The 26,250-nt window shown below is 32.0% G+C and overlaps 1 protein-coding gene across 2 annotated transcripts in view; it reads left to right on the top strand.

Annotated features, from left to right (window-relative positions):
- LOC139514271 (autophagy-related protein 2 homolog B-like) overlaps positions 1-25,474 on the top strand; it is an 87,180-nt gene extending 61,706 nt beyond the window's left edge. Inside the window, exons 19-44 of one of the 2 annotated variants that reach the window (XM_071303277.1) lie at positions 9,076-9,218; positions 9,499-9,653; positions 10,091-10,248; positions 11,025-11,138; positions 11,203-11,221; positions 11,880-12,097; positions 12,702-12,782; positions 13,423-13,529; positions 14,217-14,309; positions 14,553-14,620; positions 15,042-15,109; positions 15,604-15,786; positions 16,277-16,400; positions 16,798-17,003; positions 17,598-17,814; positions 18,069-18,105; positions 18,316-18,442; positions 18,817-18,984; positions 19,318-19,419; positions 20,288-20,616; positions 21,059-21,131; positions 21,511-21,593; positions 22,197-22,318; positions 22,828-22,982; positions 23,522-23,668; positions 24,912-25,474. In XM_071303277.1, the coding sequence (XP_071159378.1) occupies positions 9,076-9,218; positions 9,499-9,653; positions 10,091-10,248; positions 11,025-11,138; positions 11,203-11,221; positions 11,880-12,097; positions 12,702-12,782; positions 13,423-13,529; positions 14,217-14,309; positions 14,553-14,620; positions 15,042-15,109; positions 15,604-15,786; positions 16,277-16,400; positions 16,798-17,003; positions 17,598-17,814; positions 18,069-18,105; positions 18,316-18,442; positions 18,817-18,984; positions 19,318-19,419; positions 20,288-20,616; positions 21,059-21,131; positions 21,511-21,593; positions 22,197-22,318; positions 22,828-22,982; positions 23,522-23,668; positions 24,912-25,142 (3,528 nt within the window). In that variant the 3' untranslated portion in view covers positions 25,143-25,474. Of the gene's footprint in view, positions 1-9,075; positions 9,219-9,498; positions 9,654-10,090; positions 10,249-11,024; positions 11,158-11,202; positions 11,222-11,879; positions 12,098-12,701; positions 12,783-13,422; positions 13,530-14,216; positions 14,310-14,552; positions 14,621-15,041; positions 15,110-15,603; positions 15,787-16,276; positions 16,401-16,797; positions 17,004-17,597; positions 17,815-18,068; positions 18,106-18,315; positions 18,443-18,816; positions 18,985-19,317; positions 19,420-20,287; positions 20,617-21,058; positions 21,132-21,510; positions 21,594-22,196; positions 22,319-22,827; positions 22,983-23,521; positions 23,669-24,911 lie in introns of both variants that reach the window. The other variant, XM_071303276.1, reaches the window with a different exon arrangement.
- Positions 25,475-26,250: the final 776 nt, after the last annotated feature.

Below are 26,250 nucleotides of genomic sequence, written 5' to 3'. Positions count from 1 at the left end.
TTGCTGAAAAGTTCTATAAAATTTCATACAAATATATGAAATTTCATAATATTTTTCGTGCACATTCATCTGTCTTACACATTTTTCATCAACTAGAGGTATCTTAATATATGTCACCTAGATTCTTCTGATTAAACCAACCAATGTTACCGGTACACTTTTTAAAATACCACAAAAATAATTTTTTGCAATCGTATATTGGTATGTCGTCGTTGTCGTCTTCATCGTCGTCGTCCGAAGACATTTGTTTTTCGCACAATAACTTTAGTAGAAACAAATAGTAATCTATGAAATTTAAACACAAGGTTTATGACCACAAAAGGAAGGTTGGGATTGATTTTGGGAGTTTGGGTCCCAACAGTTTAGGAATTAAGAGCCAAAAGTGTCCAAAATTAAACTTTGTTTGATTTCATCAAAAATTTAATTATTGGGGTTCTTTGATATGCAGAATCTAACCGTGTATTTAGATTCTTAATGCTTGGTCCTTTTTTCAAATTTGTCTTCATTAGGGTCCAAAGGGTCCAAAATTAAACTTAGTTTGATTTCAACAAAAATTGAATTCTTGGGGTTCTTTGATATGCTGAATCTAAACATGTACTTAGATTTTTGAAAAGTTTGCTATAGCTTGCTATAGCAATAAACTTTCTTAATGCATCGGCCTCTAACCGGAAGTGACAGGTTATCTTACTTTAGGAAGTGTGTCCTACTTCTAGATAATGTAGTACTGGTGTTTGAAAACTAATACACTTGTAATAGAAAGATGCTTTTGAAATTTTGAGCTTTCCTATTTTGATAGCATACAGCTTGAATTAAAATATACTGAATTTTTATCAATAAATCAAATAATTCAACTTCATTTTGAAAATGATGAACAAACAATACTATGCGGATCTGGGCTTTGAGGAAAGTAAAATCAATACACACACGAGACAGCAGTTTCTACATTATGCTTTTATCGGTATTCTCCAGACATGCGTCAGATTCATATATGTGTGCCTCCAGACGGGAGAACTATAATCCCAGTTTCAAAGGTTGAAGAGAAAATTAATACCGTGTTTAAAATATTTCATGAATGAACATTTTTGGACGCTGACTACGATTTTTACAAATGTTTATTCAATAAGTAAAAGCCAGAGAGTATTGAAAGTATCATGGTATCTCATCTAATCTCGGCCCACAACAACCTCAGACTATAATAAACTCAGCCTTTAACATATTTGGCATTAGAAAATCGGACTTTAACAAATTTCGTAATTATACTACTTGCTATTAAGACTCATAAACAAAGTTTTTGCTCAGTTCTTATTATTTTTCTTCTTGGGGTCTATTTAGGGGTATTTTGAGAGGCCAACAGAAGGGTGTAAATTACTATAGAAACCTATGGGATTTTTTTATTTTATTTTCAAATTACTATAACTTGAAAACAGTAAGTGATGGACACACATGGTTTTCAGTAATAATTACAGGACCATGAAATAAATCAAATTAAATTTAGATTGAGTACATGGGGTCACGCAACCCAACCCCTCATGTTTGAGAACTTAAAAACAGTCAAAGTCCCCACCCCTAAACCATATATATTCTTATACGGTACAATAATACAAAAAAGTTAAATGGTGAGTCCCCTAGGGTCATCCCACCCCCTTGTTGTTTGAGATCTTGTAAACAGTTGAGATCCCCACCCATAAACCATATATATTTTTGTATGTGGCAACAAAACAAATCAAATGTAATTAATTGGAAGTCCTTTTGGGTCAGCCCCACCCCCTCATGTTTGAGAACTTGGAAACGGTTGAGATCCCCAATCCTAAACCCTATATATTTTTGTATGGGGCAACAAAACAAATCAAATGAAATAAAGTGGGAGTCCCTTTGGGTCAGCCCCACCCCCTTTTATTTGAGAACTTGGAAATGGTCAAGATCCCTCCCTTAACCATATATATTTTTGTATGTGGCAACAAAACAAATCAACCACGCAATCTACACATTTACAATCTATTTGAAATATTACACAATCTACCATTGCAAACTTTCCACAGGTGCTATCCAGCACTTTTATTTATTATGGGTCCAGTTTTCAATTTGGTCCAAATTGGGGTCCAAAATTAAACTTTGTTTGATTTCAACAAAAAATGAATATATGGAGTTGTTTGTTATGCTGAATCTAACCATGTATTTAGATTTTTGATATTTGGGCCCCATTATCAAATTGGTCCACATTGAGGTGTAAAGGGTCCAAAATTGAACCTATTTGATTTCATCAAAAATCGAATTCTTGGGGTTCTTTGATATGCTGAATCTAACCATGTATTTAGATTTGAGATATTGGACCGTAAAAGGTAAATGTCCAATTTAAAATTAAAAAATTCTTAGACCACATTCATTTTGTGTTAGAAACATTTGCTGTGTCAACTATTTAATCACAATCCAAATTCAGAGTTGTATCAAGCTTGAATGTTGTGTCTATAATTGTCCCAACTGTTCAGGGTTCCACCTCTGTGGTTTTGTCAAGCTTTGCACTGTGGAGCATTTTATCTTGCCATAATTTGAAAACCCCCTGAAATTTGAACCCAGGGTCATATGTGAAAAACACCCTATTGTCCTTTATTATTTATATATATTTAACATTGAGTTCTTTGATTAAAGGATTTTACATCATGCAGACTAACCAATTGGACTTCATTATTTTAGAAGTATAGATGTTCCAAATAATGGAAAGGTCTAACATAGGATATGATCCCAAATAACTGATGACAGATTTAACTAAGCTAACTGATTCTGTGTAAAATTTAATAAAAATAAATAACAAGTTCCTTATTGTAGTACATGTATCAGAGTCAGGTGACATCATTGTCCTCAGTGTTTATTTTATCCAGAAGATAAATTGAATTTTGTCAAGTATACGCTAAAGCCATCACAAATAAAACCTGAAGTCTCATTCTGTTTCAAACAAATACAACTAGGATACAGTTCATCACTTAGCAATACTTTACTATCCTTTCCATCTTTTGATATAACTATTATTCTTTCAGAGCCTTTATCTGCTACAATAATGTTACCATAAGTATCTGTACAAAGTCCACTTGGTCCTGATAAATCCTGTGTATATTGCCAGATCTGTTTACCTGATACATCAACACAGTATACTGCTTTACCCTCCCAGTCACTATAGATTACTCTATCATTACAGTAAACAAGGATATCTAGGTTTGTTTCACACTGAACTTGTATTGACTTCAGTGTATTTCCTTCTAAGTCTATAATACGGATTTCATCACTACTCAAACCTACACACAGAGCATAACTATCTGATGATGATAATCCCCAGCATGCTTTGTCTAATGTGATAACTTTGGTTACTATTTCATTCTCCATATTGAAGATCTTAATAGCTCTCTCAAAAGGATAAGTTATGGCAATAGTGTCCTGATTGATCTGTGTCACACTGAAGGCATTACCAGGTATATGTAACTGTTTCTCAAGCTTGCCATCGGGAGAGAGAAGCTTTATCTCTTTACACCATTCCACTATTATAAGTCTTTCATCCATCAGACAAATCATATCACTAATCACCGGATGCATGTGGATAGCTATCGTTTTCTCAATATTCATTGTCATGTTGTTTATGTTTGATTGTTCCTGTGATTTTACTTGTGCTTCCCTATTTACACTTGTTTCTGTATTCAAATCCATATCTGTTTTAACAACCTTTAATTCTCCTAAGGATCCTAACTTTTTTATCATCTTTTCTATTTCATTGTTTTGCTCCATTTTGATGGTAAATTCTTTTGCCCTGTTGTCATTTTCCAGATCATCTATGTAACGTTGACATTGATGTACTTTTTGTTCAATCTGATGTACTCCTAGAAATGATTGCAGTTTGGAGGCATGTGGTATGACTGTATGTAATTGGTTTTGCATTTTCTTTAAGTTTTTCTGTTTTGCTTCGATCTCAGCTATTAAATCTGCTGCCTTGGATTTTTCCTGATTCAAGATGATTTCTGCTTCTTGGTATATCTTCTTCTCTAGATGGGTTAAATGTTTATCTATTTCATTGCGTATTTTCACAATGAAATTCTTTATGCTTTCATATTCTTGTTCTTCTCTTTCAATGTTTTGTGATTTGTTATTTACAATTTTACCTAAGAGATGTAAGATGGAGATGATATCTTTCTCTACGGATTCTTTAGATTTTTCAATCTTCGTTTTCTCCACAACGCTAGCTAAACTTTTTATTCCGGTACATTTTGAATGACTAGTGGAAATACATTCATCACAGCAAGGCATTAAATGACTGGGGCAATACAAGTTAAGCTGTTGACCATGTTTGTCACATTCTGTTTTGATAGCTATGACAGATGGGTTATAACTTTTAATATCAATGGTTTTATGATCACATGACAATCTAGATCTTTTGTGATGACCAGAACATGTTGAGCACAATCCTTCATCACAGTTGTAACACCAGATATCAGATTTAGTGTTCACTTTTCCTTCTGTACAAGGTCCACATGGAATAGGTTTACTGGATGCCATGACCTGAAAATTTCCAAGATAAAAGTTATTTTGCATTCTTGTTGAGGTCCAAATAGTTAATTAATTGTGAATGGGGGGTGATATTTGGCCTGAAATGACAAATGTAAAGCATTTCAAAGGAGAAAACTAACAGCCTTATTTATGCACAAAACAATGAAGGTAAAACAAATAAAATGTACAACAAACTACAACCACTGACAACCACTGAACTGTGGTTGTATCAACTTGTGCTCAGCACAGTATTTTATTCTTCAGTTTTGTTTGGCTTTTTCAAACAGCTCCCCACTAAACAGGACAACTGGCCAAGCTAAGTTACCAATGGTGTAGTTTCTGTTTAGTTACACAGAAGATATAATTGTAGACTATTATTCTCCTGCAAAATGCATATTGGAATCACTTGTGTGCATACAAAATAATAAAAAAAAAATAGATACTGTTGGAAAGGTTGCAAAAAATCTGTTAAATCTGTTACCATTCTACACTATGTGATAGGTTTCATTGTGGTGAAAGGTCTATTCTTGGTATGCTACCTAAATGTAATACTGGATCTATGGGGTCTTTTATTTAAGAACAGTGATTTTCCTGCCTTTATTTTGGGTCAGAATATAGGCCCCATTCCCAAAAAGAAAAACCTTTTTTTTTTTTTAAATGAACACAGAAAATTCTCAATTTAATCATGTTTTGTCATTCCTTAAAAAACTCTGATGATATAAATATATATATCACAATGCACCAAGAAAAAAATATGATATAAAATGTGTTCATAATAGAAAATTGGAATTTTAATCAATACCTGCATTAAATTATGACGAAACCAATGATTTATTTTTTTCCCCAATTCACACACTATACAACACATTTTCCCAATTGCCTAGGGCCCATACCCCATTTGGAAAAAAGTTAAGAAAATCACTAAAGAAACACCTCTTTGCAGTTTATACCTAACAAGTCATTAAATACAATAATTAATGTTTTAACTAAATACCATACCTCTAAATGTTGTAATGACAAAAGTTTAGTTCTCTTTTGCTGCTTCTTCAATGTCAATTGTCGAGATACACCCTTGGATAAGTATATCTAATCTAATGTAGATATATATATGATCCTGATTCACCTAATCAGTAAATACTTATTGATAATGACATGGACTTCGGCTGACCTAGATGATAGAAGTTAAAAACAAACTTTTTATCATTAGTAGGATTTGAATTTTCTATGAGTATAATCAGACGAAATTGATATGTGTGCTTTAGGAAGAATCTGGATATTTTTTGTTCCTCATCTAATTTGTATGATGACAAATTGAAAATATTTGCTGCTATATGTTAGTCCATAACCTTGTCCATATGTTGAAGCAATATTTTCTGTGCATTAGTGTTTGTTTCAGATTTGAAATCTTCCTCTCAATAATTTTTTCAATGTCATTGCCATGATTATGAGCTTTATTAGTAAAACAAAGATACTTTTTTTACTGTGTAAATAGATATTTTGTATCTCGTCAGCAACAAAAGTTTTAGTATGCTAAACATGGGAATTACTATCTGGAGGCAGCATAAACTATTTATATCAAGATTATATTTCAGAATATAAAAACCTTGTTGCTTCATACCTTGTATGTAGATACTTTATGTTACAAAGTTTCCATAATTCATGTGTCTATTGTCCTTGACCTCATTTTCATCGTTCAGCAACTGCTTGAAAATATTTAAAAAAAAATAAATTTTGTCATGTAAATTTCTCACTTTTTATGAGTAACAGGATAAATTTACATGTGTATTTGGTATATGGCTGGCCCCGGGTTCCCTGCAATGTCTACAAGTCTCAGTGATCAAGGTTAAAGATACATGATTAGGTCCATTTCTCAATACTGTAAGCAGTAGGTCAACTATATAGGGTGTAAGGAATGATTGTAAGGTGTCAGTCTGACATGTTTTATCTGACTTTCACCTTATTTACATACTAACTTTGGTTCAAAAGTCAATGGTGTGTTTCGTTCGTTGTTAATAACCATTAGCAATATGTGAACTTAAGTTGATATATTGAATGAATATAAGGTTCATTTCTGTCTGGCAGGGTTCATCTGACTGTGATAAAATTTTCATGGTTTATTGGTTCATATCTTGGTCTGTTTCTTGTATACTATTAGCTATAGGTCAACTATATTTCGTGTATATATTGAATCTGACCTTGTATGTATGTATGAGCCTGTCCCAAGTCAGGAACCTGTAATTCAGTGGTTGGTGTTCGTTTATGTGTTATAATTTTGTTTATTCATTCATTTTTTGTACATAAATAAGGCCGTTAGTAGTCTTATTTGAACTGTTTTACATTGTCATTTGGGGGCTTTTTATAGCTGACTATGTGGTGTAGGCTTTGCTCATTGTTGAAGGCTGTATAGTGACCTATAGTTGTTAATTTCTGTGTCATTTTGGTCTCTTATGGAAAGCTGTCCCATTGGCAATCATATCACATCTTCTTTTTAGCTCACCTGGTCCGAAGGGCCAAGTGCGCTTTTCCCATCACTTTTCCATCATCCTGCGTCCATCGTCGTTAACTTTTACAAAAATCTTCTCCTCTAAAACTACCAAATTAAACCAAACTTGGCCACAATCATTATTGGGGTATCTAGTTTAAAAAATGTGTCAGGTGACACGGCCAACCAACCAAGATGGCTGCCATGGCTAAAAATAGAACATAGGGGTAAAATGCAGTTTTTGGCTTATAACTCAAAAACCAAAGCATTTAGAGCAAATCTGAAATGGGGTAAAATTGTTTATCAGGTCAATTTCTATCTGCCCTGAAATTTTTAGATGACTCAGACAACCCGTTGTTTGGTTGCTGCCCCTGAATTAGTAATTTTAAGGAAATTTTACTGTTTTTGGTTATCATCTAGAATATTATTATAGATAGAGATCAACTAAAAACAGCAATAATGTTTGGCAAAGTAAGATTTACAAATAAGTCAACATGACCCAAATGGTTAGTTGACCGCTTTAGGAGTTATTGCACTTTATAGTCAATTTTTAACCATTTTTCATAAATCTTTATAATCTTTTACAAAAATCTTCTCTGAAACTACTGGGCCAAATTAATCCAAACTTGGCCACAATCATCTTTGGGGTAACTAGTTGAAAAAATGTGTTTGATGACTGGGTCACCACATCTAAAAATAGAACATAGGTGTAAAATGCAGTTTTTGGCTTACAACTCAAAAACCAAAGCATTAAGAGCAAGTCTGACATGGTCTAAAATTGTTTATCAGGTCAAGATCTATCTGCCCTGAAATTTACAGACCAAACGGACAACCCTTTGTTGGGTTGCTGCCCCTGAATTAGTAATTTTAAGGAAATTTTGCTGTTTTTGGTTATTATCTTGAATATTATTATAGATAGAGATAAACTGTAAACAGCAGTAATGTACAGCAAAGTAAGACCTAAAAAGAAGTCAACATGACTGAAATGGTCAATTGACCCCCTAAGGTGTTATTGCCCTTTATATAGTCATTTTTTAACAATTTTCACAAAATTTGTAAAATTTTACTAACATTTTCCACTGTAACTACTGGGTCAAGTTCATTATAGATAGAGATAATTTTAAGCAACAAGAATGTTCAGTAAAGTAAGATCTACAAACACATCATCAAACCACAATTTTGTCTTGAATCCATCTGTGTCCTTTGTTTAATATTCACATAGACCAAGGTGAGCGACACAAACTCTTTAGAGCTTCTAGTTATATTGACTTATTTTTATGGATCATTTATAAAATGGATATTGTTAAATTGATGTGATTTTGAAGTGAACCTTAGGACTGTTTACATAAGATAGATCAAAAATGATAAAGCAGGGCAGATAACTATAGTGTGCACTCTCTTTGTATAAAAATTTATCTTCTTATATGACCGCAAAAAAAATATTCTTTCGTATATTGGTATCACATCATCGTCGTGGTCATCAGTGTTGTCCCAAGACACTTAAATTTCCAGACAATAACTATTGTTTAAAGTTAATGGATCTCTATGAAATTTAAACACAAGGTTTAAAACCTCCATATGAATGTTGGGATTGATTTTGGGAATTATGGTACAAACAGTTTAGGAACATGGGGCCCAAAAGGGGTCAAAATTAGTATTTTTCTAGTTTTCAGATAATAACATGTGTGTAATGGATCTTTCTGAAATTGTACCACAAGGTTCCAATTGATTTTTGGGGCAAAAGCCCAAACTGTATAGGAAAAAGTGACCAAAATCCATGTATTTAGATTTTGGATATTGGACCATAATAGGTAAAAAAAAAATTGTTTAAGTTCATTAGACCACATTCTTTCTGGGTCAGAAACCTAGCTGTGTCAAATATTTAATCACAATCCAAATGCATAGATCTATGAAGCTTGAATGTTGTGTCCATACTGGCCCATATTGTTCAGAGTTCAACATACGCAGTCGTATCAAGCGGCACCCTTGCAGAGCATTTTTTTTATAGTTTAAAAGTGTAGAAATTTAAGTGAAGTCACTTACCATAGATTGTTTTATTTTGACAGATGGTCATACCAGGGGACAGAGATGAGATGATGGAATTCCAGGAAACCTGTTTAAACAATACAGAAATAACATTAGAGATATATCTACCCATGGCTAACTGCTACCTACCTAGTAAAAACTTCTATGAAGTTCTATATAACAGGTAATTACAGACCATGACATGAAAGGGAATGTTAAAGATTTAAATGTGGAATACATTCCACATCTTAAATCTCCATATTATAATGGTAAACTTACTATGAATTGTTCGAGTAGCCTATTAATTATTTTTTAAATTCCTCTTAAGATATTCTGTAACAAAGGATTCATTTTAATATTTTTGCAAGTATAATTCTGGTGTATGTTCGTTTAATTTTACAGTTTGAATTGTTTCTTCAATTTCACACCTTTGAAATATCAAATGAGAAAGTTATGTCTTTCAGATTTAATAATGACTTGTTGCTATGGGAACCAGTGGCACCATCACCTCTACCTACTCAGGACCAAGCTTCAGGATCTATACAGCCATTTGACCTTAGCTGCTATCCTCAAGTTCTGCAAGATAATTTTGAGTTAGCAAAATCTGCTATTCAGTATGGTATGTATTTTTGTTTAGCACAAATTCCATTGGTAACACCTCTATAATATTGGATATAATTGTACATATTATCACCAAAAGTAATAAACTCTTTGACAATGTGATAATTACCAAGAATTCAGAATTCAAGCATGTTATTGAAAGTAGATATGTATGACATTATTAATAACCTTTTAAGTTGAAAAAAAGACTCTTGTCCAAAAGGAGTAAAGGCAACAAGACAATCCACAAACACTACACTAAAATAAAAATTATACATGTACCCCAACCATAACTTGGGTTCTGGAATTCAGAAGTCTTAGCATGCTTGTAACTGATAAAAGACCAGTCAGTCACATAAAGAACAGTAATACCATTCATGATTGGTCTGCTATTACCAGCTTACATAACTACACAAAGAATCTTTAAAATATTTGTTCTGCTAATATTATTTCTAGAATCATCAGATGAAGAAGAAGATTATAGTTATAACTATTACAGTATCCATGACAGCAAGTACCCAAGGAAGTCAAATACCAACAGTAATCAGCCATGTAAAATGTGTCTGCTTCTCAGGATTGACAAAGGGAAATTAACTACATCATTAAATTCAAAGGTATGGTGTACTTTTAAAGGTACCAATATGGAATGTATTTTTTTATATTTGATTTCATGGTGCAAATATTTGTTCATTATATAACATGAGGAAAATATTAAAAATTGTAACTCTGCTTTAGAAAATGAAAAAGATGGAACATAGATTAAGTTTAATTCTGAAATTATTTCAGTTACTTTGTATAACAGCTTCATACTCCTTGTCATTGGATTGAATTTGTTAGAAGCAAATTTGGAAATTGAAAATAGCTAAAAATGGCTGTCTTGCAAAGCTGATGATGTGTTTACTTATAGCACCGCAGGTAAATTATCACGTTGTGATTGGTTTCACGCTGTCACGTGGTGACTCCCTATGAGACCGTAGGGAGTTAGTAAATTTCATTGGGAATTCATGACGCGTTAATGGTGACGTCACCTTTTAATGTTGTTGAGTTTCATTGTTTATTTTTCAACAAAACACAGCAGAAAAATTCTAACATGGGATAAATTTGTTATACAGTTAACTACTGACCCCATACAGACCATAGAGGGTGAATAAAATCCATAGGGGTTGAATTTTACTAACCCTCTATGGATCTGTAGGGGGTCAGTAGCTAACCATATAACTTATATTATGAGATAGAGCTGCAATCTATTTATGATCATTGTTTAACATTTTAGAAAAAATACATATAGATTTTCACCAGTGAATACATAAAACAATGGCAATAACAAAAAAACTTACTTTTAAACTTGTATTTTTATGATCATTTCATAAATTTTTCTTATGATTGATAGGCAGAAGACAGTAAAGGTGCAGCAGTTGCAGTGTTACAGAATGCTAACTTGTTTACAGTGTCACACTTCAAAGGAGATCCCAGTCTACAATATATATGTTTCATTAGCAACCAGGTGGAACTCTATCACTCAGGTAAAACATCCCAGTAGACAATATATATGTTTCAACAGCAACCAGGTGGAACTATATCACTCAGGTAAAATATCCCAGAAGACAATATATATGTTTCAACAGCAACTAGATGGACCCTGGTCACGTCACCAATTAGTCATATAATGACATAATCTTTTGAAAAGATAGCTTCTTAGTTTGATAAATGTATTGAGGAAGCTTAAAGAATTATTTTGAAAATGGTTATATTACATTTCAGAAGGATGCTATAATGTTTGTCTTGTGAATTAGCTGACTTCATTGTAGCATTATTATTCTGATTAGACATATGCTGTAATATAGAACAGCAGGAAACCTGTTGTGTAAAAAGGTTGCCTCAAAACTTTATCTTTAGAATGATTGTCTTATTTCAACATTGAGAATTTTGATAATAAATTCAAAGAAAACATTCTGGTAAATAAGAACAATTAAAATAAAATTGAATTTAGAACAAAATTTCAATATAACATTATAATTTCCCTCAGAATATAACAAACAATGAGTAAATGAAGTTATAGGAGCTATGTGTAAACAAAATTTAAAATGTTACTATGCAAATAAATTCTTCAAATACCAAATTCAATTTATCTTTCCTTCATTTTTTTTTATCTGAACAAACATAACTTTAAAATCATTATATTCACACAAACAAATATGTCTTGCATTTTTACTGTGTATATATATATATGTTATTATTTCTTTAGGTACTTTATCACCATCTGAAGATTTTTCCTTAGTACCAACTTGTGAGAACATTAGTTATATCCCAGTGTGCTTAAAGAAATGTAAGAAAATATATCCCACAGAAACCGGGGTTAATAACAAACTAGATCTCAGTAATGAAGACATGCTCTCTTTAGCTGTTAGAATCAAGAAAGATACAACTGCCATTAATGATCTGACTAAAGACGAAAAAGTAAAGGTAAGAAAATGTACAATAATTTCTAGGTTGATGCTGGGTCACAAATATGATTATGTGATATGAATTAAAATTATCCGTTAATTCTAACATTTGTGTGTCTAGTTTGTTTAGTTCGGGTTTCAATGTAATTTTACATTAAAAGATGGATGGTCTGTTCTATACTAGATGTCCAATGGGAAATATTTCAAGCTCATTCAGGATTATTTTTAATTGAAATGCTATTATAAGTAAAGTGCCACAGGGTTCAATATTTGAGCCTCAATAACCCAAATATCAAACTTTGATGCCATCTTTAATCTTTTATGATTATTTTTTTTAAAATCATAACGATATAGAAATATTCTTGTATGTTCATTTTCTATAGACAGAAAAGACATTTTTGTAAACAATTTGAAAAGTTTTCATTTATTTGTACAAAACTTAATGCAGTGTACTATATTTAGAATAGAAAAAATTCTGATACTTATTTTTGACTTAAATTGAAACTATTAATAAGACGAACAAAGTAGCAATCATACAAAGTGTGATGCATGAATTGCTTTGGGAAGTTTGCATTATATCAATGATAAACTGAACCAAAATTTTCTCTATTTTTCTTCTTTAGGAATTTTTAGTATCACTGGGTGTACATGGAGCCACATTACGACATAAAATAGTAGAATCTGGTTGCAGTTGGATCTCACAGGTATTGACCTTTTAGATAATGAAGAATATACGTAGCTAATTAATGTTATAGCATTATACGAGTAAAAGAAAATTAAAAGATTTGATTAGTGTTTTTACAAAATATTATACAAGGAGTTATTATATCAATAATGGAAAAGATTGAAGAAAATGTCCGTGAGCAACTTAGTTATTAAATAAACCATAGATGTGAAAGGATATTTCTTAAGTGCAACAATAAACTTGGCAAGTTCTCTATTGACCAGTGCCCAGACAACTTGTGAACACATTGAATAGTCAAGAAACTGACTGAGTGAGACCATCATGAGTATTGAAGATTGTTTAACACTTCCATAGTAGTTGCAGTCAAGAAATTTTAATAAGTTAAAAACATTGTCCAAGCAACAGTTGCTGATATGATTCAAGACTTTAAAACAGCTAGATAAAGTGTCATTTACTATATAAAATATAGAATAAAGCATCAAAAGCTCAATGTAAATACATCATTAGGTTATATGTTATACCAAATTCAATACAAAAATGTTTGTTAAATCATTTGTAAAAACCTGCAAAAATCTAAATTAACCCTTGTATTAAACAATTACATTGTATTGATTAATAATTCATATCTCCTCAAATGTTTCTGAATTTTGTTTTTGTAGCTGTTAGATCTGTTGGATGCCAAAGACTATGAAGTATTAGGTTATATCGCTCCTAAAGTATTGACAGAATTACATGTACATTTATGGAAATGTTCAGTAGATTATAGGTAAATAGTAACTAAAAAAAATGTTTTTATAAAAAAGAAGATGGCCAATGAGACAACTCTCCACAAGAGACCAAAATGACACAGAAATTGATAACTATAGGTCACTGAACGGCCTTTAACAATGAGCAAAGCATATACCGCATAGTCAGCTATAAAAGGCCCCGAAATGACAATGTAATACAATTCAAAAGTGAAAACTAACGACCTTATTTAGATATAAAAATGAACGAAAAATAAATATGTAACTCATAAACAAACGACAACCACTGAATTGCAGGCTCCTGACTTGGTAATTATTTGCTTGTTACTTTTAAAAATTCCTACATTCTGCCGAAAGAGAATTACATATAAACTAAAATGTTCTTCAGTTATATGTCTTATATTATTTTCAGTTGACATTTATCTAGAATTCCTTGCATTATATTTCATTTAATCAGCAATGGATGCTGTAATAAAATATAATGTATTCTAATTCAAAGTTTTGAAATTAAATATTTTAAGTCCACCTTTATCATTTGTGGATCAAGAATTTTTTGAAAAAGGGGGGCCCCTGGCAAGCTAATGTTTGGATTGATACTTATAAAAATTCTATGCATTTTTTCAATAAGAATCTCCATCAAAGGGCACCTTGGTTGCCCAAAATCTGCCTCTGTTTATTGATAAGGATATGTATTGATTTGTTTTCAGACCACTACAGAACCCAACAAAAGCCCTACTGAAGGCCGAATCCTTTAGTATATCAAGTAATATTGTAGCTGAATCTTCTACCTCATTATTAAGGTTAGTGTACGTTTTACATAACAATTTACTTTACCAATTTATATCACAATTTTCATAGAATAGATTGTAAATCAAAATGAGGCATGTTCATTTATTCTAATTTATATAGCTTATATCTAAGTATAGTTTTCTATCTTTAGAACAAGAACAGCCTTTTTAATTATCATATATTTTTATAAATTTAAATGTTCTTTCAAGCAAGTAGTACTGTTAAACTTTAAGTGTATCAATTTTTCCTTTCAGGTTTGTGCTAGATGATGCTTCATTATTTTTATCACAGTCATCAAAACCAGGCATAAATTTACAGAGAGGTAAGTTAACAGGGTCATTTCATTCACAGATATCAATTTCAGAATCTAATGGGTAGTCTTGGGTAATATTTTCAAAGGTGCACACCAAAACATTGTGATTGGTTAAAAACATCCTAGACAGTTGAAATTCAACCAATGGTGTAACATTATTGGGGTATGAACAGTGAGATTAACCATAGTCATGAAGATTCTAAAAAGGCAAATTATCACTAACTCACTTTAAAGAGGTTACTGTTAATGTTTCATCTGTTCAGTCATTTTGATGTTCATTTCTGAATTTTCATAATATGAAAAGGATTTACTTGATTTTATAACTCTTTTATAATTCTAATTAAAATTTCTATGAATTTGTCCATATTACTCTTATGGCATTTGTTATAGTATTCATTATTTACCTTATAAATATGGTTTATTTTGATAGATTATGTATGTGTGGCAGATGTAGAAAGATTTGAACTTGCACTTAGGATGAATGATGGCAAAGATCAAGTAAGATACAATTTATTCTGTTTGAATGCCTTTGTAATAACATATTGTTTTCATAAGTAGCCTTCTTAAGATATTTTCCAATGATACAAAGAAATTCCTTGAAAAAGTAATGTTGCTTCAGCTTTTTCAAGCAAAATGTTGAAGTACTGTGTGTATTTTAAGGGTGGGTCTAATAAGAAAAGTTGAGTTTCATAGCTTATTGTTGAAGAAGAAATATCATTAAAACTTGCTGAATCTCAGTATTCGGTTTGATTACTTTTTAACGGAATAACCACATTTGCATAATTAACCTTTTACAATATTTGTGGTACACCTGAGTGATGGGATAATCTTATCATGATAAGTAACATTACAGTTTTTTAAGTTTTACCTCTGCATCTCTTTCACTAAGCTATGACTATCCTAACATGTCTAGTAAATAGAAAGAGTAATTTTGAATTTTTTTGTCATGAACATAAAATACCAGTTATGTCATTCTTATAAATGTTTTACAGAGATTTCCAAAGACAGATTTTAAAGTATCAACAAACCGTTTAAATATCAGGACGTGCTCAGATTCTTGTAAAGCATTGATGGATCTGATACGATACTTTGCTAAAGATGGTGATTTGAATGTAGAAGAAGCAGAAGATTTAAATTCTACTGGTACCTCAGATGATATTATATCTACTGATGATGTAAGACTCCTTGTTAAAATTAATTAACAGATGAAATAGTACAATAAATATATATAAATGTGTTATCTGTATCTCAATTATAAAACTATTTATAGCAGAAGTCTTTTTCATGTAAGGGGTCAATTTAGTTATCAGATAAATAGCTTTTGGTGTGAGCTCAAGACTTTGTGTCAAACCTATTCTAGATTGTCATTGACCTCTAACTAAATCAATCTTATAATTTAAAATAAAGTGCATTGAAGCGTTCAGACATGATGATTGTTTGCATTTAAAAAAAGCATATGTTGCCAGCAACTTAACACAAAATACATTTTTGCCAAAATTGAACAATACTTTTACCCAAAAGTAATGAAACCAATCATTGTTTTCTCTCTTTCCTTTCAAAATATTTCAGTATTTCCATGTTGTTCTATCTGTTAATGTACACTTGGTATGATAAACTTCTACATAAATTGATAATTTATATCTGTCGATAAATTTTGATTATTAGAGCCAACAAACCATAGATGATGACAGTGAGGATGATAGAAGTGGTCTGTCTGAATCCCGACTAGAACAATTACATACATTGGTCGAGGATGCCATGCAGGAATCAGGTGCTATAACAAGTCCAGGTCAGTTTTAATATTAGGGGAGATATCTTATGTACAGAAGGTATTTAAACATTGAAACCTGTTGAAATTAAAATTTCTAAGGTTAAAATTTGATTGAAACTATTATATTCGCTTAGGTCATTACAATGCTATTGAGTTATAATGTTTTGTTTCTTTCTCATGTAACAATAAATTTAAAGTAATGCAAGAGCTCAAGAAAATGATATATATGGTTTGCTATTTTTGACAGCTTTTTCATACACCCTTTCAATAGCCCTTACACTACTATTCCATATTAGCATATCATAATGTTGATAAACTGTTTTTGCCAGTTGTTTTACCTTTTAAGAGATCTACAAAATAAATTTTATGATAGCATAATGGTAGCTAAAATATCTGATCTCTTTTCTGTACATAGATAAGCCTGAGTCATCTGCTCACAGAACAGAAGTATTTTTCACCACAGAAGGAGGTATGAGTGAGGTGCCCCATGCAGGGATGATGAGACCAATAGTGATATCAGCTAGTGCTGATTCTGTAGCTAGCACATATAGTGGTGTGTCAGAGAATTTCAGTGATGATGAAGACTTCTGTATAATTGATGATCCAGGCATAGGTATTGCTGTAAGTATGTGCTAATGCTGTTATTCATAACTTTTTATTTCCTCTTTTGACAGAAGAATTTATTTGTAAAATGATTGAAGTAGTTGAAAATCATCAACAGTTTTTGTAACTTTACAAAGTCGCAGCAATATCTATTGATTCAACAACTAAATTGTAACCTTACCCCATTTTATACTAACTCTAAGTATTCAGGCGCGGATCCAGAGGGGGGGTTCCGGGGGTTGGAACCCCCCTTTTTTTTGGACGATCAATGCATTTGAATGGGGACATGTAATTGAAACCCCCCCTTTGTCCTGGGTTAGGAACCCCCCCCCCCCCCCCTTTTTAAAATGGCTGGATCCGCCCCTGGTATTACTGAATTGAATAAAAGTTTTACAGTAAATCTTGAAACATTTTTTGTTGGCATGACAGTGCTTAAAATTATTCAGAAACAATTGCTTTACAAGCTAGGAAAGAACCATTGCTCAAATGGAAGATAACTATTGCAACCTTTATTATGACAAAAATCTTGGAGAACAGAAAAGGAAAATCCTTGTTTTCAAAATTCCAATAGGGAACAAGGAAAAGGAAAATATACAATTTTATGAATTGCAGCCAAAAGATGGAGAGCCATGTGTAAGAGTTTTCACAACAGATCCTATAGAAATTAAGGACAATCACTTCAGTCAACCCACAGGTAAAACAGACCTCCTGAAGGCACCTGATCACTACCCGACTGCAGAATACAGGTATACATTGAAGGAACTGACTGTCGTCTGGTATATGTATGGTGGAAGAGACTTTAGTGATGCTCCTAAATCTACATCTTTTGGTAAGTATTCACACATGAAGCGAAGGTACAATATACATGTCTCTAGTTTATAGATTTAGATGTTGGATATATATTTGATGAAATTTTACCTTTTTAGAATCACTTACATGTTAGGGGACTCGTAAGTCCAATAGATGAAATAAGTATAATGCAATAATTAAAGTGTTGTCATCCTTATCATAGTTCATACAGCTGGAAGTTGAGCATTCATACATCAATGAACATGCATAAATTTTCATTTGTCTTTATTTCAGATAAAGATACTACCATGTCTTTTAAACCTGAGAAAAGGTAAAGATTTTTCTTTGTTTAGTTTTCAACATTGTGATTTCAACTTTTTCTGTCAGATTTATGTCATTAAATCATTTAGAACCAGTTATTTATAAATGTTTTGACCATCCAAATATGATTTGTATAAAAAAAAAATTTATGAAATTGACAGTTTCTTGTTCATGTACTTATATTTGCTCCTGAAGTTTAATGAAATATTTATATATTCAGTGATAGTAAACACCAGATTAGAATGGGATATAGAACTAAGCTTCCTGGTTCTGATAGACTCTCACCAAAAGTGAGAGGAGGTCCAGGCAGAGATCATGATGTTCTGATGGAATTACAACTCACCAAGGTATCTGCACATGTTGTATCTCCTATAATTTTAAAAGAATTTAATTCTGATGCTTTTCTCTTACTGAATCTGAATACCAAAGCTTGGAAATAAATTTGTAATGTTAAAGATTGCCAAATTTTATTTGTTTATTCATGTGTGTCAGGTTTTTTTCAGTTTTTTTGTCATTAGATGAGAGAACATGTTCATTCAGACCAGAGAACATACCGGTAATATGAAAATCTATCAAATCTACATTCTCTTGTTTGTTATGGTTGATGTATAACTATTTTTTTAAATTTCATGAATTACAACAATTATGGATTACAAATGGTTCACTGTATATCTTTGTGCTACCAATCAAAATTTCATTTTATTCCATGACTATTTAACAGATTCGGATGCAGCATGAGACCTACCCAAGTCATACAGATCAAGCCTCTAGACAGATCTTAGTAATCAGTGATGTAGAGATTAGAGACAGACTAACTGTGTCTGGTATTAATAAACTGCTGTATCAGTATTCATCAGAAACTCTTCCTAAACAAACCAATTCAAATATGGTAAGTGGAAATTAGTTTATTGTGAAATATTAGAAGTTGACCTTCATTCAATAAGTGATATTTTTATGACCTTGAACTCTCAGTCTAATTTTACTAATATTGTATTTTTTCTATGAAGTAGTGGTACATGTAAACAAGATTAGTATGTTATAATTTTCATTTCATTTCAAATCGTGTATACTTTACAAGTTTCATTTAAATTATTTTTTTTCATTTTACATACATATACTTTTTGTCAAGCCTCATTTTTGTTGAGCTTGCGATGAACAGCAAAAATAGACGAGACACTGGGTTCCGCAGAACCCTTACGAATTTTATTTATGTTCATTACAGGTGTTAGTAAAAGCCGTCCATGTTAGACCTGAACCACCAAACAACTCTCAAGAATGTTCATTACGAATATCTGTTCAGCCATTAAGACTTAATATTGATCAGGTATGTTATAATTCAACTGGTGTAATACCAAGAACGGTATAGAAATATTAGATTTGTTTGAAGTTTAATAGGAAACTTCTTTGGGTAACACCCTCAATTCATCTAACATTCTGAGAAGACCTTGTCACTTGTTTCTTTAGTTGAGAATGAGATTGACCATTATGTATTTTTACACTCCTTGAGCAACAGGATGGGTGCCAATAGTGGAGCTGCAAATGTTGATACTGATAATGATGCTAGATAATGAAATTTTCAGTTACAAACAATTCAAATCCAACCTTCTGCCTTTTTAGTCCCCTACCAAGTCGAAGGGGTGCTTGAAGGTAATGATTAGAAAATTGGTATATAGTTTTATCATGACAAGTTACAGATCAAGTTTGAAATTGTTCCGGCTGATGATTTTGTGCATAGTTATGGTCCTTGGACTTAGAAAATTCACTTCAATAATCAGTTTTCAACACTTTTTTCGTCATGCTTGAAGATATTGACTTGATATTTGTTATAAAGTTTACACCATGAAAATTTATAGATCATATTAGAATTTTGTTCCAATACAATGGATATTTTTAACCAGTAAGGGACTATGTATTGCCATGCAATACTCACAGAATGTTTGTGGTTTTTTAATGTGTCGAATGCGTAATTTTTTCTTCTTTTTGTTGTTAATGAATGTGCAGGTAGGGTTTTATTTGAAATAAATTAGGCAAAATATGAGTAACAATCATTTATAGTCTTAGTATCTGTTCAACTTGTGTAATTAAGGATTGGAAATGAAATATACTGTCACAGTCTGTTCCTTAAATAGTCAAAACCAGCAAGATATGCAATGGAAAAAATGTACAGTGAATTCTCTTTCTTATATTTTTAGGATTCCTTATTTTTCATGAGAGACTTTTTCACTGAGTTAAGTGGAGGTACTGTAGAACAAGCTGTACCTCTAGAAAAAGAAACAGAATCAAAACCAAGGTCAAGGACATCGTCTGGAGCTAATGCTCCGTCAGCTCCACAACCAGTTATGACTGTTGGTCTTCCAGAGGCGCTCGAGGAAGACACAGATCCACAAGAACTTTTAATGATGTTTGATGAAGTCCAGGATTTACAGATGAACACATCTAGGTCTAGTGATGGGGAACATACACCTCGACCTTGTTCGTCTGAGCCATCTATAGAACCTTCTAGTCAGCCCATATTTATAAAGTAAGTACATTGTTGTTCTTTTTGTGAAAAAAAAAGAAAATTGAAATGGGGAATGTGTCAAATAGGCAACAAACCAACCGAAGAGCAGAAGTTCAGGCAATATTTACCTATATGCAACACTTTTAGTTATAAGATCTTTGTGTGCTGATCTACATGTTACAAAATCAATGCACTCCGTGATAAGAACTAGAATTGCTACAATTGACTCTACCTTAGATTTATCAACCTGCTACTTTTAAAACCTATCTATACCTTTTCACTATTTTTGTGATCTTCAAAATTGTTTTTCAAAAAAGACTTTAAAAACAGATACCCACAAAACAAGCATACAAGCTAACAAAAAACAAAACCTAACAAAAGGACCCTTTGCACTATTTTAGAAAGTGAAAAAATATCTGTTTAGACTAAAATTTTTAACATTATTTGAATGTTATATTTTCAGGTCTTTCATATTTTCTCCTGATGTGCCAATACGACTTGATTACCATGGTAAAAAGCGTGTTCTCTCAGAACATGTAAGTTATAAATACGGTTTAAAGATTCTGAGATATAGACGATACAAATTTGAAGTTTTGTCTATACATGTAGTATCATAATATCTTCAATAAAATACCATATTGTTAGATATCTGAAAATTTATCATTGTGATATTAAAATATGTATCTTTGTGTTACAAGTTTTCTGATCAAATTGCCAAATTTTTATGACTTTAATTAGATTTAACCTTGCTATACACATAGACAGTCATACAGTAACTGCTCAATGGATTTCAGTTCAAGACTATTTATATATTTTTATTGATATCTTCAATAGTTTCAATATATGAGGTAATATATATTTAGATATTTTGTGATTCATTAGATCTATGGTACATGTACTATTACCATTTTTCAGGGAACCTTAGTTGGATTACTATCAGGCCTTGCCCAATTAAACTGTTCTGAGTTACAACTAAAAAGATTGACTTACAGACATGGGTAAGATTCTTACAAATGGGAAACAGCAAACAGATTATTTCAATATATATATATGTCTTACACATTAGATTTTATTTAATAAAAGGTGCAGCTAAATGGTGATACCAATGGCCAAGTGTTGAAACAAAGAGTTTTTAAATTTCGCAGGCATTACGTCGACTGAGCATGGGCTCAAGTGTATATGACATTGATCAATAACTGTCTTCAAATTAGGTTATTTTCTCTATATTTGGTGAAAAAAAGTTTGTTTCAAAGAGAAAGTTAGAAAGTACAAAACACTACATGTGTACCTCATATCACAAATATTTCCAAATTCTTATGAAATAGGTCTCTTCTTTTAGTAGAATAGATGATAAAAAGGGGTTGAACAGATGTGGTTTGAGGAGTTATAGTAGAGATATTTAGCTGACTTTAAGAGGAGATAAGATTGATTAAATATTGCTTTCTGACCATCCAGTGGCAAATACTTCATGCATACTAAGCCAATACAACAACAGATATCCCTTACAACACAGTTATTGACTGTGACTTGATTATAAGTCTTACTATCTACATATTGCAGTCCATTCAAATTTTTAAACAAGATTTTGTATTATGTTGTAGATTGCTAGGGTTAGATAAACTGGTAGCCTACTGTATAAATGAATGGTTAACAGATATAAAGAAGAACCAGTTAGCAGGTGTACTAGGTGGTGTTGGACCAATGCACTCATTTGTACAATTAGGTACGTAAATAGAATAGTGATTATGTAAATAGTAATAAGAAGATGTGGTATGAGTACCAATGAATCAACTCTCCATCTAAGCCACAATGTGTAAAAAGTAAACAATTATAGGTCAAATAACAGCCTTTAACACAGAGCTTTGGATCACACCGAACAGCAAGCGATTAAGGGCCCAAAAATGACTAATGTAAAGCAATTCGAACAGGAAAACCAACAATCTAAGGTAAATAAAAAACAAGAAACGAGAAACACTTACAAACCACATCATCAAACATCAATGGCTAAATTACAGGCTAAGAATGGATATGGGGCGATCAGGGATAAATGTCATACTAAACATCAACCCCTGAACAACAGTACAACAAAAGTGAAACTTATAGGACATCATATAACCTTGAAGAAAAAAAGCAGATAGGATTTATATTTTTTTCCCACCATTCTGGTCCTGCAATTAACTGAAAATAAAGAGTTTTGATTTGTCTAATTTGTTGTTTTTCAATACCTTTCAGCACAAGGTGTAAAAGATTTGTTTTGGTTACCAGTTGAACAGTACAGAAAAGATGGACGTATTGTAAGAGGTTTACAGAGAGGAGCAAATTCATTTTCTACTTCTACTGCTATGGCATTCCTGGAACTGACAAATCGGGTTGTTCAGTCTGTTCAGGTAAACTTCAAGAGAAGGATTTTTTACTCACATCAAATGTAAAAAAAAAAATTAAAAAAAACACAAACAATGCTTTCAAATCAACCATATTAACGTAAAGTGTGCTGTAATTGTTTCATGCGCAAAGAAATTGTTTCACATATGTTTCTTACTCTCTTATTTAAAATGTCGAGAGTCTTATAACAACAACACTTTAGGGACTGCCGCAGAAATTTATTGATCGACATGTTTCGGTGCCTAGGGCACCGTCATCAGGATAAAAACAAGAAGTAGGTCTTCAATGCAACAAGAAATTTCTGACCTTTTTGGGATGTAAAAATCAACGTGTTAGAATAAAACTTTGACAAAAACAGTTCTGTTCAACTTTCTCTCATGTCTTTACGGCAACTTAAAACATTTATTGTCTTGTAACTGTGGACTTTATAATTGGGGCCAAATATGGCCCTTACCGAACTTACTCCTTTGAGCTGTTTTAAATTTTGATTTTAAAATGTTAAGAGAATTGTTGTAAATTTATACAATATTCCATTGTCTTACAGTATGTAGCTGAGCTAACCTATGATATGGTGTCGCCAGGTCCAAGTGTTAGAATTCAAGGTCACAGAAGACGTAAGAAGTATGGAAGGAAAGGTCAACCATCAGATCTGAGAGAAGGGTTGTCTAATGCATATGTTGTGTTGAGAGAGGTCAGAATAATTCTAATACATCCCAAGTCTGTTTATAGTTTTAGAAAAGGTTTTAAAACATCAGATAAGGTAAAAATGTTCAATTCTTAGTTGAAGGTCAGAATCTTAGGTGTGGTCAATTACAAGGCATTGATTTCCTAACAAAAATTATTGAAACAACTTCCAGAATGATGACAATAAAACAAGCTGGACTGTAATTTAGTTTGTCAACGTTGGGTATTCAAATGCAGATATTTTGTTAAATATACATGATAATAATATGCTATGGAAATCCATGTTTTATCAAAGTTGTAAATTTAGAATGTTAACATTTCAATCAAATTATTTCAGCTATGTTATATGTATTCTCATTCATAGGCAACTACTAACAGTATTGACCAATCTATTCATCAATTCTGTCTATGTCAAAAGAATGCTTGATGGAATTATATGATTATCAAAAGATTTATTAAATTGGGGAATAACTAATATATTAAACTTCATTGTGTTTTGTTAAAATCAATGCCCATATGTTTACTGCCAAATATTGGCCAATGGCGGAAATTTAGAGGCTATCTTTATAAGAAAAATAGGCAATCAACTGTTGAGGTCTAGACTTGATTTAGACTCTTTCAGAAGAAATTATTGCTTTTTTATGTGAAATTTTTATTTAGTCTTCTAACTAATATAAAAAATGATTTAGGATAATAAAATTGAGAATGGAAATGGGGAATGTGCCAAAGAGACACCAACCCGACCATAGAGCAGACAACAGCAGAAGGTCACCAACAGGTCTTCAATGCAACAAGAAATTCCTGCACCCGGAGGCGTCCTTCAGCTGGCCCCTAAACAAATATATACTAGTTCAGTGATAATGAATGCCATACTAAACTCCAAATTGTACACAAGAAACTAAAAGTTAAAATAATACAAGACTAACAAAGGCCAGAGGCTCCTGACTTGGGACAGGCGCAAAAATGGGGCGGGGTTAAACATGTTTGTGAGATCTCAACCCTCCCCCTATACCTCTAGCCAATGCAGAAAAGTAAACGCATAACAATACGCACATTAAAATTCAGTTCAAGAGAAGTCTGAGTCTGATGTCAGAAGATGTAACCAATGAAAATAAACAAAATGACAATAATACATAAATAACATCAGACTACTAGCTCACTTAAGTTCACAATGAAGAGAAAAAACTAACATTCAATCACTAGTAATATTTGAATCAAGGGAAATTATACTAACAATTTTGTAATTACAGGGGTTATCTGAACAGGCACAGAACTTTATGGAGAGTGCTAACACAGAGCATGAACAAAAGGGTGTGACAGGTGTTGTAGGAGGAGTCATGAGACAGATACCATCAGCGGTTATCTCCCCATTAATTATTGGACCTGATGCCCTGTCTAATGTTTTGGGAGGTGCTAGGAACCAGTTGAGACCAGATGCTAAGAAAGAAGAAGAGGAGAAATGGAAGCTTGAACCATCATAGTGATTGGTTTACAATGTTGTATGACCGGTGATCAGGTTGTTTGTGTTCAAAAGAAAATTGAACCAAATTAAGTCTTTCAGTCCTTACCATGTGATGTGATATTGGAATGATTAGTCTTGACTAATATAAGGTGTGAAAAAGGAATTGTAAATCTGATTTAAATACAAATTAAGTATCCCAGATCTGCTTACAAAGATTTTAAAACACTCTATTTTACTTTCTATTATTGCTATATTTAAATCAGCTAATGAAATTTCCGTCTTTAAATTTTGAAGGTTTGTATTAATGGGACTAAACTAGAAGATCATCAAAGATCTTTTAAAAGTGAAAGAGCATTTCAAATCCTTTTAAGCAAAGCTTGGACACAGAATCTGTATTTTAATCTGATTTTGAAATTATTACACATAAAATGTATAAATATTTTAGTGTGAAAGACGTTTGTTTGTTTCATCTAGTCTGCTCTAAAGATACTGGTATAGTTACTTTATATTTTGTTATTTTCTTTCATTTAAATTGAAAGTTTTGTTTTTATTTTAAATGTATATTTAAATAATTATTCTATAAACTATGTGAGTTATGTTTAGATTATATTACTGTAAAAGTACTTTTATTTGTGGGGTACCAATTTTCGTGGTTTTGTGGATGACTCTATCATCAAATTTAAGTGTCCAACGAAATAGTTTAAACAACCATTGTCCACATCAATTGACAATTCAAGATACGTTTATAGCATTTGTTTATGTTACTGTTTTCATAAGGTGACATCTTTATGGCCTAATTAACACCTCAAGTTTGATGGTCTTTTATCTGTTGATCACTTTATCATGGGTTAATTAGTGTTATCACAACGATTTACAGGACCAATGTTTACTTTTCAATTTCCTTCAATAAGGACTATTTGTAACCTTCGTTTCTATATTTTTTGAATTATTTTTTTTAAGAAAACGCAAATCCACGAATTAATAAACCCACGAACATGTAAATATTGCTAAAACCACGAAAATTGATAACCACGAATTAAAGTACTTTCACAGTATACTAAGTATATAATTAAACCTGCCACTGTGAGAAATCTTCCAAGGAAAGTATTTTTTGCAAAGGTCAAGAG

Source organism: Mytilus edulis, chromosome 3 (genome assembly GCF_963676685.1).
Source record: "Mytilus edulis chromosome 3, xbMytEdul2.2, whole genome shotgun sequence".
Taxonomy (NCBI): domain Eukaryota; kingdom Metazoa; phylum Mollusca; class Bivalvia; order Mytilida; family Mytilidae; genus Mytilus; species Mytilus edulis.
This window is presented reverse-complemented; position numbering and strand designations above follow the sequence as displayed.